Here is a 16,912-nt window from a genome sequence, read left to right as displayed (position 1 = left end):
CAAGTAACGTCGGCTTGTCTGTTGCAGCTCTTCTCTCGAATCGGATTTATTGCCCCCATGAATGATCTTGGGGGTCAGGCAGAGGTTGATGTTGTAATGATAGCTGTGTTTTGTGGCTAAAGGTATTGGTTTTGTCTAATTCACGGCCGAGCAGTCACCAGAGTTTGGTGAGCTCCCTTGGCCTGTTAAGCTGCAAGCTTTCTCAGTTATGTTCTGGTTATGATGATGGTGATGCTGCCAAGAACAATAGTTTTTATAGCAGCTTGCAGATATATCGCCACTCCTCCCATTGTTGCAGGACGTGTTTTGCTATTCATGGACGTACTGTAAAAAGCTGATTACCTGTAAAACCTGTCTGTTTGAATCATATCTAATGACAGCTTTACAGCTGTGTACAGCATCATAACAAGGAAGCGTTAAGTAAAAGTATATTGTTTTTGGTTTTGGCTACTTGAATACATGAAAACATCCTTTATGTGAGCATGGCATGTTGGCTTACAAATGCAAACCAGTTTTGGGGTTTTACTTTGGAAATGATTTAATTTAAAGGGACAGTCCACCCAAAAAGACATTTCTGTTATCATTTCCTCACTCTCATTGTCTTTTTTTGAACCCTGTTGAATTTAATTTTGTGGACTATTTTTATGAACTCTTCTTTTAACGTTTGCATTTATGAGTTAAGTTTTCCCTTTTGTTGTATAATTCGAATTCATTTGTCCACTTTTCTAAAGGCGACATTCAGCAATCCTACTTCTTTGCAGTCAATTTTAGGCCTGTGCGGTGCATGATTTCAAAAGCAATTTAGATAATAAGAATATATGAGATCAAATGAATGCCGTGAATATGGTTTGTAAGCAGATGAAAGGAAAGGGCGATCGGTTAATGTGCACTTTTACTGAAGAGAAATGGCAAGAGGTTTGCACTACAAAAGACTAATTTAAATAGCTAATATTTAACTTAACCGAGCCACTGTTTCTCATTTCAGCCTTTTGTGTTGGGTTTGGCAAATGGGGCGGCTGGTCTAAATGTCAGGTGCCTATGGCAAGGGCGTTTGGTTCGTTCTTAGGAGTAATATTTCAGAATGCTGGCTTGCAGTGGGTTCATTAGTGGTTTACTTTTTATACTTGAAAAGTTGAAATGACATCAGCCTCATAATGTCACTATTTTTGAATGCTTTTGAAATGAATGTTGGGAATGTTGCATTGTTGTGTGCCTTTCATCATTGAAATCAAAATGGAAAAAAAGGATCCAGAACTAAACTTTAAATCATAAATTATTAATAAAAGACACCATTCATGTTGTGGGTATAATATGTTTATGGGGAATAAACATATTATACCCATATGAATTGGCCTCTAAACGTGAAATCGTAGCCACCAACGACGTATGGGGTGTTTCAACTAGGCAAATTTTGGAGTTTGAGATCTACAAATTTATATTTTTTGTAGTAAATATTTTTAGCAGCATTGTTTCAAAGCAGATAAATAAAGAGACAGCTCCTCAGAGCTCAGAGACGGCGTTTGGCTTTGTAAACGGTTTCTGAGAGTTCGTCTTTTTAAATTCATTCCCCTGCCACAGCCATCAAAACACTGCTTTTGTAACAATTACATAGCCTTCAACAATAAATTACTGTCAGATCTCAAATGGCTGCTCTAAGTAATATTTCCGTTACTATGCATAAACTGTGACTTCTTCAGTCTGCTATTTTTGAGTGTTGCTTTAAGTATAAAAAGCAAAGCTTGTTTTTAGCATCATGAACGCATCAAGTTAAAAATAGTTCAGTTTTTTTTGTTTTTTTGTTTTTTTTGAAAGTGAGTTCCAAGTTCCTTGCATTCCGTTCTATTTTGCTGTGCACTGTCCAGCTGTTTTTGAACCCAAGCAAGAAATCTGTGTAAATGCCTCCCTAAAAATAACACCGTGCCTGTTGGATCCTAATCACCCTAATTATTCAGACTATTCATTTGTTTATACATCCCAAATTTCCAGAAACATTAGACCATTGGTCTCAAACTCAAATCTCGGGGGGCCACAGCTCCAACTCTAATCAAACACACCTGATCCAGCTAAACAAGCTCTTCAGGATCACTAGAAACCTCCAAGCAGGTGTGATTTGGAGCTAAACTGTGCAGAGCTTTGGCCCTCCAGGAATTGAGTTTGAGACCAATGATCTAATGTTTCTGGAAATTTGCATTAGATTAAAATAGCACTTTCTATATAAACATGTGATGTGCATTCATTTAATATAGTAAATACTTAAATTCAATTCAAAGTATAAAGTTAACCTAGCCTATCTAAAGGGCACTGTGGTGCTGGGTGGTAACAGTCTTAAACTTATTTTCATTTAAAATTTATTTTTATTCTTTTCGGAGGCTGCAACATTTGTTTGTTCTGTTGGTGTTATGAAATTCCAATTGTTAAACTTAAATGTCTGTGAATTCCAACTCCTAAATCGAAAGTGACACGGTTCCTAAATTCTGAACGTTGCCTTGATGCACAGAATAGTCAAGAACTTTAAATCACTGAAAATGGTAACCACTGGCTTTCATAAACCTCTATTATTATAAACACTTACAGGTACAGGTCTGCTTTGGCATTGCAAAAGCAGCATTTCTTTGCTTTGACGTACAATATATGCCTCAGTAGATTTGATACGAGGAATCGGATTGAGTAAAGGTTTGGTAGAAGATTTGTATAGTTGGTTTCACTGACCTTTAGTAGACTCGCAAAATAATTGATCCATTTAAATGTATGAATGTATACAGTTTCTGCTCGACTGAATATTACCTACTACCTAGTGTAATTGAGACGTATGAGACCTTGGATTAAAATATGTGATGCAGCACTGAGATGAAGTGATGCAGGAAATCTGCTGAGAAAATGAAAAATCTTTTGATTACTTTCTATACTAACATGCAATAAACTGTAGGTGTGTGACTAGCTTTCTCAGTGTTTCTCATGCAGTTTGTGTTGCGTATGCAGCATAGTTTTCTTAAGTCATGTAAGGATAGGACTGCTTTTCTAGATTAAGTTAATCCGTACCCGTTTAGTGCTAATATTAGAAGTTAGATGCTAGTATATTTTTATGCACTTTTCCCATAGAAATTTGGCTACTGTCTTATGTGGACTGAGTGTTTACTGTAATAAATCAGACTTATTCTTAGCAAGCATGTGGCCGGCCTCAAAGAGCGAGTTGTTCGCTCTTTCACGTCCATCAAAAAGATATCTCCCCAAGAAGATAGCCCACCTCAAGAGGTGGTGCTGGTCAATCAGAAAACATGTCAAAGTCAATACAGGATGCCAGCGTGTGACATGGCAGGCTGAAAATCAGACTCTCCATCCATACTGAGAGGATTGTTCACGCCTGCGGTGAGTGCTGAGTGCCGTTATTGTGCTAGCTGTACGGTCGGCCCATTAGCAGCAGGCTGACAGGTGTAAAAAGAACCGGTGGGTGGCCCCCGGGGGAGTGCTAGCACTGCTGTCACCAGTTGGTGCCACGTACTCAGGTAAGGGCTCTCATGGGAGTGCCAGATCTCATTAGGATCCCAAAGTAAACTCCAAGCACACCGGGCTCTCAGAATCTCACCTGCTGCGTGCACAAGACGCCACACAATCAGCCACGAGAGCCCTTCTCTCAACATGAGCATTGTTAGTGCTGTTTACCGAAGCCATCCTTCGCATTAGTCAGGTGCATCATTTAAAAATGACTCCAGCAGAGCCCCCAAATTAGTACAAGCCTGTTTAAACTGAAGTTAGGTAAACTAAAGCTGTGCTATGCATTTGACCATCTAGTGCATGAGTTATTTATAGTTATATATAGAGAGAGTCTACTAGACACTCAATAGCCAATGTAAAGAAAGCAGAAACTGTGTATGGAGTCTATATCTCAAAATGATTCTTCTTGTGTGAAAACACAAACACCTTAAATCTGGCACCCAAGATCCACTTTCCTGCAGAGATTAACTCTAACCCTAATCAAAACATACCTAAGCATCCTAATCAGTGTCTTCAAGATCATTAGAAACTCACAGGTAGGTGAGTTTAATCAGGGTTGTAGCTAAACAGGAAAGTGGATCTGGCAAGCCAGATTTGAGGATCCCTGATTCAGTAGGCTAAGCAATATTTGTATAGTAGTGGATTATTTGGTCTGAAAGTCCACAATGTAATGGAAAGAGCTTTATCATTTCTTCCATACATTGTACCGTACATTATTATTGACAAATAAAAAAAGTTATCATTTTTACCATTATCATCATCCAAAGATCGAAATAGGGCGCTCAGAAGATTGTTTATTTAACCACATGTATGAATGCATAATTTACAATAAGATCAGTAGATGCATTTATAAAATTTCTGTTTTTATATTGACTTTAAAAGCTGTATAATCATGCTAGTTTTACGTTTGATTTTCAGTTTTTTCTCAATTTTTGCATGCAATGTATTCAAAAACAGCTCAACAAAGTGCATTGAACAGTGTCTAAATAAGACATAGCTTGTGGCAAAATTCTTAAAAAACAGGTTTAGAGTCTGAATATATATACACACACACACACACACACACACACACACACATAGATTAATGACTAGTCATTTGCTGTACTGTTGTGACTCATCACTAAAAGTAACTCTTGTTTTGTTTTGTGACACTCTTTTTAACCCTAACTCTGATTGGGGTCATGGTTATCGAGCCATTTCCATATTTTAGAGATGGATGCCATGTTAGTGGTATTAACTGTGGGTGGTGATTTTTTTTATCACCGTTTCCTGGTGCTCACATCATGTAGTGACAGACAGAATCCAGTCTGGTCTATTTTAGGCCAGAATGCATTGCTTCCAGATGTCATGGCGAATTTAATTCCATAACTATCCAAGACTTGCCTGATTTTTACAGAAATCTTTTTGGTCAACTCAGATAATGTCTCTTAAATGCTGTTGCTTGGGCATAGAAATAGAAGGGTGGAGAGTAGATTATTTCTCGCAATGGAAAAGCTCAGTAATCCTGCCATCCCAGAGGGGGGGAGCGAAAGAAGATGGGTGGGGAACCAGAAGCAATCCTCTCACAGGGGAGGTGCCGATAGTCCCGCGACTGTAGGGCTACACCAAAGCCCTGTTACGTGAACAATGAGAATGAAATGGATCTCACTGATCCATGAGATCCCTTAACTCCCTCTAGGAGACTGGGAAAGGTCATTCAACACAGATCCATTTATCAACAAATCATACCGCATTCAACCTGTGCAAACTAGCCCCTAGGGCTCGTTCCGACCCGCTGAGCCCTCTTCAATCATGTATTACCGTACTTCAGTGATTGTTTGAGAAGGTGACGTTGGTCGTTGACTTGGAAGTACCTCGGGTACAATGCTGCTTGTACAGTGGCTATTTGAGTTGCTTGTGTACACAGATCATTTGCACTTCCTGCTTGCTTGTAATCACTGATTAAAACCCATGATTTCCAAGAACTCTAAATCACGCTCCACACGTCACAGTTTTCAAGCAGGGGGGATTACATATTTAACTGCACTTAGAGTCATGCAAAGCTTACCACTGCATTAATGCTGCTGTCTTTAACGTCTTTGCCTGCATGTTTTTTTTATATTTTATTTTAAAGGTTCATGTGGGTCGGGCACACTTGGTATGTCCCATCACAGAGTGCAGTGGTTTCTTGGAAGAAGGATTGGTGATTTCGCACCTGTCCAGTGAAGAGTTGGCAAAATACAAGTACTTCTTGGAGCTGAGCAGACTGGACTCCAGCACAAAACCGTGTCCCCAGTGCAGCCTGTTTACCTCCTTGAAGGGTCATAGCCAACAGACAGCCACCAAAAGTGAACATAAGTATAAGGTCTGGATTTTCGCTTGTTGTCCATTCTGTAGTTACAATGTTGAATTATGTGTCTAAACTGAATCAGAATGACGTCGCTTGCCCAAAAGCTTTCTCGAGTAAGCAAAGTGTCTGACTGTCTCTTCAAATATTCCTCACAGATTCAGTGCACAAAGTGCCAGTTTGTCTGGTGTTTTAAATGCCACTCGCCCTGGCACGAAGGCCTGAAGTGTCGAGACTACAGGAAAGGAGACAAGCTGTTGCGTCACTGGGCCAGCGTCATCGAACACGGCCAGAGGAACGCTCAGAAGTGTCCACGCTGCAAGGTAATGAACATGCCTCACAAAAATGCACCGTACATATAATGAGTTATTACTTCATGTACTGTACTCCAGTGCTTACAATACCACATTTGGTGCGGCATTGAAATCATAACCATGAGTATATTAAAGGGTTAGTTCCCCCATAAATGGAAATTGTATCACTGATTACTCTTCCTCAAGTCGTTCCAATCTCGTAAGGCACAACAATTTTTTTTTTTTTTGAAATCTGAGATTTTTATGATCCTGCTTAAATAACAACAGAGCTACCATATTCAAAGATCAGAAATGTGTGAGATCATTAAAAAAGTCGATGTGACATCAGTGGTTCAAAGTAATTTTTTATTTATAAATAATAATATCCTTAAACATAAATAATTGTTACCGACCCCAGATGTTTGATTGGTAGTTCAGGTCATTTGCATATATTCTTTGTAATCTTTACAATAAAAATCAGTTTTTTAATATATAATATCTTTAATCTATCCATATTCATTTAATATGTTAACTAACACCTTTTACGTTAGCTATTGCTTTATTTAATGTCAATAGAACCGTATTATGATGTCTGACTGAAATTGAATTGAATAATTCAGAGAGAGGTGGAAATAACTGCAGTTTTAAATATATGGATCTTTACTAACTTTCAGGGGAAAATAAAATGCAGTGTAAAATATGCCCCATATAAAATTAATAGGAGTTAGTTCATATAAATAGAGTCAGTCATTGTAAAAACTGAATGTTCCCATCTGAGATGGTGAAACAGGATTGTGTTTATTGTATGTTTATCTTTTCCTTTCCTCCTGTCTAACTTTAATTATGGTCTTGGGAAATACAGAATTCCAGTTATAAGACGTCATAAGACTGGGGTTTGGGCAAAGTCGTCCTGAATTAGAGTTCACTCAAGACAGTTTTCTTTCCACTGACACAATTGCAAGTTCTACAAGGCTGTTTTCCATCCAGACATGTGCATTCATGGTGCTTTGGAGGATACATCAGAACACGAGTGTTTGGCATAGTGCACATACCTGAGCCAGATACCTAAGGGCTTAGCAAACATCTTTCCGTTGAGAACCTTCCCTTTGTGAACGAGTTTCTCAACCCATAACACCAGAAGCGCATTATTTGATGGAATAATTGCGGTGTAATCATTGTAAATTATCATTTTGTGAGCTCTAGGCTTTCACTAATTGAACATGTCAGTGGCTGGCCCAGATTCAAGAAAATTTCCCCCACGAGCTCACACGTCTGATTAGAAAGTAAAAAAAAAAAAATGGCTGGATGGTGCGTCATTGTGAATTACTCATTGCCTAATGGTTTCTTCTCCATACCAACAGATCCACATTCAGAGAACTGAGGGCTGTGATCACATGACCTGCACGCAGTGCAACACTAATTTCTGTTATCGTTGCGGCGAGAAGTACAGACATCTGCGCTTCTTTGGGGATCACACCTCCAACCTCAGCGTGTTTGGATGCAAGTACCGCTACCTGCCTGAGAAACCCCATCTGCGCCGGCTGGTCCGAGGCTCTGTTTGTAGTGAGTTTGCATAAGCAACCACATTTGGAAATGATCATTTTTTTAACTGCACATTCTTTAGTTACAACTAGCATTTGAGACAGATTTAAGACTCACAAGCATTACTTTTATTTTACCTTTAAAAGAAAAAAAGTCAAACGGCAGTGTAGTATCTCTCTTTATCTTAAATCATTCATAGATTGTAAGATCACCAGTAAACATCATATATAAATATATATATATATATATATATATATATATATATATATATATATATATATATATATATATATATATATATATATATATTATACTGTTAAATGATTAACCATGATTAATCATATCCAAAAAAAGTTTTTCTTTACATAATATACGTGTGTGTAATGTGTATATTTATTATGTATATATAAATACAAACATGGGAATATAATTATATGAATGTAAATACATGTAAATATTTTCAAGATATACAGTAGTCAACATTTGACTTGATTTGACTAACTTTTGAAAAAAGTTTAGAAATTTGTCCTAAGACCACCATTGTGGGTTTAGGTTTTAGGACATCTTTAATAAATGATTTTGATCCACTTTAATTGTTGACTACTGTATACTGTATGTGTGTGTCTTTATATATACATAACAAATATACACAGTACACACAAATATTATGTAAACAAAAACTTTTATTTTGGATTCGTTTGACAGCTCTAATACAGATATATATGTGTGTGTGTGTGTGTGTGTGTGAGAGACATACAGACACCTGCACACATTTTGTATATAACGTTAAATATATGTATTTTTGTACTTGCACAAATTTTTATGCAGAGGAAATACAATTTCACTGCTAAGTTATTTCACAAAAATGCAAGTAGAGCACCTAAAAGAGGAGTTTACACCATTTCAGGCCATGCTAGTTTAGTTAACTCCCTGATAACGCCAGTTCGTAATAGCACCAGAGATATGACCGACTCTTTGATCTGCTTTTAGTTTGCATATCTGTGTATACTTAACATGAGCCGGTGTTTGTGCGGTGTCCTCAGGCTAGCGCAACGAACTGCGGTATAATACTCAGCCATCCATACATCACAGACACAAGTGTTTGGTCTACAGGTCACAGGGTTCACTTTAACCAACTGATTTACTGAGAAAGACAAATGCACTCCATCCATTTCTCTTCAGCCCAGGAGTAGATAAGAATTCTAAATGTGTTTGTCTTTGTGGGCCTGAATGCTGTTGTGTTGCTGGTTTCACAGTGAGTAAAGTGCTGGTGGCTCCAGTGGTCATTGTCCTCGTGGTGGTTGTTGGAGCTCTGGCTTTGGTTATAGGTAAGGATTATGTTACACTTCCTGAATCTCACAAAGCCTGTCAGGAACATGTCTGGGTTGTATTTTATCCCAAAAGACAAAGAAAACAGATTATGTAATTACCTTTTTAGACATTTCGTAAAACAATTTTTCAGTTCTGTAGTAAAACTATAAATGTGGTTGTGTAATTTAAAAATGTGGAAAGGCAATATGTATATGGGTCGTATTGGGTATCATTTAACTGTTTAGTCCAAGAAAATGCATATTTTTATATCATAAGAATTGTTGCTATTCATCTTGGCAATATTTGTTTTATTGTTATTAATTTATATATATAGTATATTAATTTAATGTGGGGTATTTTCAGTATATAACAGTATTGAGACTTAATCTCTAATATATTAAAGCCTAACTGAAAATCGCATGAAATTGTAATTTTAAAAATACACAAAAATTAATTAGACACATTTGGGGATTAAATATTTAAGAAAAAAAAAACCTTCATAGTCCTAAAAAAATTTAATAAAAAAATATATAATAAATAAATGTAAAAATAATAAGAATACTTTTTTGGTTTTTTGTTTCGTTTTTAGACTGGTTTCCTGAACAAACGACCTTTGTCTTTAATAAAAACAAAAGTCTGTTATTATTGCTGCAACACACTATTCACACAGCAATTTTTGATTTTTGGTTCTGTTGTAAATGTCAGAATAGATTTATTCTTGATATTTTTTCTGTAAAGCACATTATGGGCTACTTTCTTATTTCTTTCCTTGTTTCGGTGTGACTGAGCCGTCCTATGTTGTGACTGATCTCTCTGCAGGCTTGTTTGCTTTGCCTATCTACTACATCTGTAAGAGGAGGAGGAAGCGCTCACAGGGGTCGGGCCGCTGGCTGTGCTGATTCAGCTTGGGTCATCCTGCTCAGGACCTGGACACACAAACACACTAAAAATAGCCCAGGGTGCCAAGTGACCGAACACGGGCCACTTAGATACAACAGTCACGACGTGCAGTTTTCCCTTTCGCTGCATCTTGTGAATATCCTCAATCGCACAGCGACCCTTTCCTCCACATGGCATCTTTGGCATCGTGATCAGAGACTAATTGAGGAGTTTCTGCTTTTGGAAAGGTTTATTTATAACCCCCGAACGAATTCGAATTCACTTTATCAGGAATGGAACTATAGGCTGATGATAATTTCCTGCGGGATGTGTTATGCAGTGGAGCCACACGGCTGGAATGATTCTGTCCTTTCCTTCAATCTATTTATGACGTGCATCAGATGGTATAATCTGTAAGCGTTTAGTGCTTGATGATGGTGAGTTGATGAATTAATGTCTGTCCCTCTTGATCCCCTCTCTATTCCTCCCTGCCCTTCATGCTATGCCAACATCCGCAGGAATTTGCATGATCAACAAACCACGTTTCTGTCTACTGCACTGTGGAAAACAAAGGGCCCAGAATTACAGGGGACCCGCAGCTCCACGCCAAGACATGTAGGTCATCTAGGTCACGCAAAACAGTAATGTGTCATTCAAAAGTGTTCAAGTTCTGTGTTTGCACAAATCTAAAGCTGTAAACCAAACTCAAAATACACTGTGGGGTCTAAAAAGACAACTCTGAGACCAACTTTGAATCTCTCTAATTTAATATTTAAATTATTTCACTACAATTGTTAAGTTAATAATATAAATAGCTAAATATTTAGGATTTCTTAACTTAATGTTTTTTGTTATTCATTTTTGTTGATGTATAATAACATTTATATATATATATATATATATATATATATATATATATATATATATATTTTATATAAAATTTGTGCTATCAAATGATTAAATGTTGCCATTTATCGCATCCAAAATTAGTTTTTGTTTGCATAATATATGTATGTGTGCTGTGTATATTATGTAAATATAAATACACGCATGCATATATTTTAGAAAAATGTTGTTTAAATTTTAAATATATTATTTCTATAAAATATAACTGTAGACATGTAAATACATGTAAATATAAAAAAATACTCTGTGTGTATTTATATATACATTATAAATATACACAGAACACATACATATACTATACAAACAAAAGCTTTTATTTGAATGTGATTAATGACAAATTGACAGCACTACTAATATATATATATATATATATATATATATATATATATATATATATATATATATATATATATATATATTTGTATTTGTGTAAATTTAAAATTATCTGAAAAATTATAAATAATTATATTATCAACATAACAATTAATAGTAAAAACTAATTAAATTAACTGGAAACTTGAATTTAGCCATTTTATAATAGTCTATTTTAGCAGTCCTGAATTGTTTTCAAGTCAACATGAAATCCAAATTCAGCCTTTTTACTTTATTTATATTCAGTATCTTATTGTGAGCGATTCATATGCGCACGTTATATCTAGGGAAAAACTGTTTGTGTGAAACCTGATCATATTATCCAGCGTGGTTTAAGAATGATCCAAAGAACATCTCGCCGTCTGTAGGAGTTCACACGATTTAATATAAGACATGTGTGACCTAGAAATGAAGAATTGGTGAGAATATTCATAATGTTGATTTTGAATCCCAGATTTGACTTTCGAGCCCCACACTGAAGCGTAGTGCATGCCTTACACCTTGAACGAACTGCTGGATGCGTAACATTTTCTACTCGACTGTATATTATTCTTAGATATGTTAATTCAAATCGAAAGTCCATGATGTGGAAACTTTGACATTAATTTCTAGTATGTTTTAGCTTTGCACACCGAGATGTAGCCACTGAGCGGCACACTGTTCAAACTATCAGCCCAGTAGGCATCCCTTTGCTGTATATTGCACAGTGTTATAGATTCATATCCACTGTAATCTATTGCCACATGTTGGGTTTATTTCAATCTCACGCTGTTACAAAAACCGAATACTGTAGCATGTCAACAAGTATATAACCTTGACCATTAGACATAGTACATTAGGGTACATGCAATGAAATTGAAACAAAAGGCAACCCCTACAGCTTCAAGTCCAACGTCTGTCCCGTGTTTTAATTTGAGCTTGCCATTTAACACTCAGACAAAGGCTGGTCTGGTGGAAAGCCAGAGAGAAAAGCGTTGCAGGGAAAGGTCGTAACCATAGAAACGTGGTCTGGCTGGAGTATCGGGAATATGAGTATTAAGGCTTGGAGATACTTGGGAAAATGTCCTATACAAAAGCATCGATGCAGCGCTACACAATTTAACTCTGGTTATACGTGGTTGCCAGATATCATTTCAAAGCCGTTATCCACGGGAGTTTGGAGACAATCAATTGTGAAGATGCACTCAGGCCGGTAGTGAATGCCACTGTTATTCTCAGGGAGAATTTCGTCACATCTGCTACACACTGCTTTATCACTCCAGTGCAGATAAGTGAATTATCTGTGCATATATCGAGGAAGACGCAACGGAAATCAGTCAAAATGTTAGCTTGGGCTGTTTTTGACATGCTAACATTATAAACTGAAAAGCTTTGACTGCCAATGTGGTGGTTTTGTTTTATTTTTTTTGTTGTTGTTTTTTTCCTCCAGAGACGGTGCCTTTTATTAGTGGGATTGAACTTTACTCAAAGGAACTCTATGAACGAGTTTATTTTGTATATTTTGAGAGCACATCTGCTGTGATTGATTTTCAAAGACCGTGATATTTTATTCCCTAAATATGCTGTAGTATGTGTCTGAATCTATACCACAACACCTGTGTTACATTTGTGTTTTCTTTTTTTAAAAAAAAATGCACATTTTTTTATTGTTACGTTTGCTGCTGCACTTTATTTTCAGATTTAAAGAGTCGGTTCAGGCCCGCAGACAGCAAATATATGTCTTTATCATATTTAATGAAAAATTAAAGGAGCTGCCAACATTTGGTCTCACTTGGCTTTTAATTAGCGGTGTTTGAAAAGAAAATGATCACTGTTATAATTGCTCATATTTAGGGTTAGTGATCTGAGGGAAAAAAAGATTCACTGCTGCTTAGGGTCAGTAGTTTAGTTTTAATTTGTAGTTTTTTTTTAAAGAAATGAATACTTTTATTCGGCATGGACACATTCAAGTGATCGAAAGTGTTGAAAACGTAGTCATAGTGTCAAAAGAGTTGTCTGGAATAAACTTTTTATTGTTTGAAAAATCCTTGGATCGTGGGTTCCACAAAAATATTGACTCTTTTCAACATTAATAAGAATAATAATGTTTCTTGATGTTTACCTTTATCAGTACATCAAGAATGATTTCTGAAGGATATAAAATAAAAGTAAATTACATTCAAAAAAATATATTAAAACAGGAAATGGTTATTTTAAATAGCAATAATATATTTTTTTTATTTTTAGTAAAATAAACGCAGCCTTGTTGAGCGTAGGAGAATTCTTTTAAAAACATTACCGTAATACAGTAAAGCCAGAAAAGCAGGTTTGCATGTAACAAATGTGCACTGTAGCTATACAGTAGCTGCCTGACCTACATATGCGTCAAGGAAGTGTGTGGTGACCGTGGTCACTGCTGAATGAAAGCTTATTGCTGTGATTTGCATGTGCAGCGAGATAAAATATGCAAGCCTGACCGCACGTTGGAGTGAAATAACTATTGTCTATCTACGTAGCTGTTGTCCCTCTCATTCTTTGGTCTGGGTGCAGCTGTCAGCTGAACTACCAGCTGTCATTGGCTAAGTTTAGAAACACGTCAACCGAGTGGCAGGCTACTGGCTTTTGCAATTAAATATATGAAAGCGCATTTCGATATAGCCTAGCATCGTGCTGAATAGCACAACCTGATTTTACCAAGTGCGACGTGTTCCTGAATCAACATCTTTGTTAACCCCGGAACAACACTGATTAGTGTTCAGATTTGAAGAGTTTTTGTGAAATTCAGGTTGTGCTTTTCATCAGTCGTTTCCTTTGATTTAAGGGATTACTCAGTGGTTGGGTTTAGGTTTAGGTGTAGGGATACGCTCGGCAAAACATGTACTAGCTCTGCAAAATCAGGACGTGGATGCTGAATTCCTCACGCCACTCCAAACCTGTATGGCTGCGGAAAACAGAATGTTTTCGGGCTATTTCTCAGTGTTTTCGTCAATATACGCCTAACGGACGGGTTCCAATATTGTTTATGTTCAAAAAGAAGGTCACGCAGGTTTTGGAAGGAAACGAGGTGGGGATTTTTAGGCGAAATGGCCTTATCTGCATAGTGACACACGCTGATGTGCAACTTTGAGTATTTAAAAATACAGTTTTTAACCACTACCTGGACGCAGAGGATTCGAACCCTGTGTAGTCAAACAACATCAGCAGAGATTACAACCTGTGGGTCACATGACTCACGGTTTCCTCAGATTTCCTTCTTTGTCCCTCCCTGCTGGTAGTCTCTGATAATGCACATTCCAGTCAGATCAATTTCCTGCCTGTCTAAGCACTTTGTTGGGATTTGCTGGCCGAAGTGAAGAGCTGCTTCCTGAGGTCAGCTGACGGACTGACATCCTGTTGACTCCAGCTCCACCGCTGCCTCTAACAGCAGCTGCAGGCCAAAGAATGACAACAAATATCAATCTCTGTCAGGTTAATGCAATAAAAGCATGGCTCACGACCGTACGTCGTAGTTGTTACTCTTGAGACGTGGTACTGCAGATGTTATTGATGTATTATTGATGCTTCCGCGTTAATTAGCCTATTTAATTTTCGATAAAGTGTATGCTTAATGAATGCTTGTGGGCCTAAACGTTTACGTTTATGAGTCCTGAGAGGTCTGTAAGCAATAACTCGAATGAAAATGGCTCATCAAATATGTGCTGAGGTGACGATGTTTTGGGGAACTTTTCTGGATTCATATTTACAGTGCTTTATTATTTTGTTATAGTTCAATTAGCGTTGTTGTTTATTTAGCCTGTGCAAGTTAAAATAATGTATAATAATAAAAAATTTTGACAAACATTTAATTGAAAAAAAAAATTAGGTCAGGGAGGACATGGCAAAAATAGTTTATATGAAAATAGTTTAAATAAAAAAAAGTCATACAAATCTTCCATTATATCAGTCATACCTCATACTTTTTTCTTTCTTTTTTTTTTGGCAAGTTATTGTCTTTACGTTGATCAGCTAGTAGTTTGTGGTCATATGTGGTCAATTTTGTACAAACCTGACACCTGGTGGTCAAAAGGCGAGTTAAATAATAATAATATGTAATCAATTCAGTAGGCGCAACGCATACATGCAAAAAGCTACTGATAGTCAAATAACCTGATTGCATTCTGATGCAGATCTGCCTTCTACTTCTCAAATGCACGGGTTGGAAGCAGACCAATATTAACCATTCATTTAATTAAACTGTGCCGTTAATGTGTGGGATCATCTATTCTGTTTATACACCCATGCGTGGCGTGCTGTTGACTCGTTACAGTTTTAACCTTCATTATTACGATAATGAAGTTTAATAATTGTCTCAAAGCTCCCGTAATCGCGTCAGCAAACATTAGCTCCTGTTACACATCAGTAAACGCTTCTATGCATCGCTTGCCTCAAGCTGTAGCCTGCTTAAAAACTGAGCGTGCCCTACTCTCTTCGGCTCTGCCATTTTAACAGTTAATGCAGAGCTATAGTTTTATATGAAACGTCTATATTGCATTCTGTTGTTCCGTGTCTCGCCAGGAGATGTCGCTGTTGACCGCAACGATAATTTAGCTGTTCTCAGGTAAAAGTGTGATTCGTGACATCACTGCTGTGGTATACTCACACGTCATTGTAAAACAGGAAGAAACCGTGCAAATTGTTTTTATTAAGAACTTGTTTTTTTGCTTAAAATAACCAATTATTGATTAAAGCTGACTGTTGCTAAAACCCGGAAAGAATTAAGTTATAGCTTGTTAAAACCCGCGTTGCCTCTGGATATTCATTTGGGTTTGAAGATGTCTGTTTATGAGTAAAAAGGATCCGTGACTTACATTTATTACATTGGTTTAACCGTTTTATTATCAAACATGAACTGCGAGTTTGGATTTTGAAATTATTGCTAAAAAAAAACGCAAGTTGCTACCAGTTTGATAAAGGACTACAAAATTACCACAAAAATGAAAGTGCACTTGCTTTAGGAATCGGACGACCGTCAGTCCTTAATCATATAATCTTATAAATTATGCTTTTTTTTGTAGGCGCTTACAACTGTTGTTGTTATTTCGTGAATTGTTAAATTTGAATATGCTAATTACAACCGTTCCCATTGGTCTGTGGCTGAAGCTGCCCCGGTAATGGGCGGGGTTTTGGGAGCAGGCAGTGAGTGTGTGGAGCTGTTGTGCTGGACGGGATATTTCTCTCAACGGAGAGGTGCTGTTAATGTGAAGAGGACCTGCATTTGCACACTTACCGCTGATATGGAGCCCAGACAACAGGGTGAGTTTACTTTCCAAACACTTTCATATCTTACTTTTCTGAATGTGCATCTTTTGTATGTGCATTTAAATGCGTTTGAATACTTCTGCAAATGTGGTTTCACTTTCTTGTGTATCCTCGAATAACTTAACTAAAGAGACACATTGTGTTATACTGGTTTTATTTTTGCGTACCAGAAAAATATATATGATAGATTATAGCAGATAATTAGACAGCTCACAGCCTAATATTAGTACAATATTTGATATAAATATCAACCTCTGCAAAAGTCATGTGATTTTGTAGTGTAGTTAGTTTAGTTTTCATTCTAACGATGTGCACGAGTTTAAGCCAGACTTGTGATCAAGTTTTCCATAGATCTGTTGTCAAAACACGTAAACAAATGAGGGAATTGGATGCAGCTCCTCCCCCTTTCTCTCTCTCTCAAGTTCCTTTAGGTGCAGTAATCTGGGCAACCACGTGACCTCCCCATTTCGTTTCCACGTGACTGTTCAGAACTAAATAATTGAAATCTTGTGAC

At 37.0% G+C, this 16,912-nt stretch overlaps 1 protein-coding gene across 5 annotated transcripts in view; it reads left to right on the top strand.

Annotated features, from left to right (window-relative positions):
• Positions 1-16,912, top strand: part of tpd52l1 (tpd52 like 1) — a 33,878-nt gene that overhangs the window by 2,349 nt on the left and 14,617 nt on the right. For 3 of the 5 annotated variants that reach the window (XM_043219209.1, XM_043219207.1, XM_043219210.1), the window contains exons 2-4: positions 5,606-5,836; positions 5,977-6,141; positions 7,473-7,674. In XM_043219209.1, the coding sequence (XP_043075144.1) occupies positions 5,606-5,836; positions 5,977-6,141; positions 7,473-7,674 (598 nt within the window). Of the gene's footprint in view, positions 1-5,605; positions 5,837-5,976; positions 6,142-7,472; positions 7,675-16,235; positions 16,393-16,912 lie in introns of those variants that run through there. The other 2 variants (XM_043219213.1, XM_043219211.1) reach the window with 1 other exon arrangement.

Source organism: Puntigrus tetrazona, chromosome 20 (genome assembly GCF_018831695.1).
Source record: "Puntigrus tetrazona isolate hp1 chromosome 20, ASM1883169v1, whole genome shotgun sequence".
Taxonomy (NCBI): domain Eukaryota; kingdom Metazoa; phylum Chordata; class Actinopteri; order Cypriniformes; family Cyprinidae; genus Puntigrus; species Puntigrus tetrazona.
This window is presented reverse-complemented; position numbering and strand designations above follow the sequence as displayed.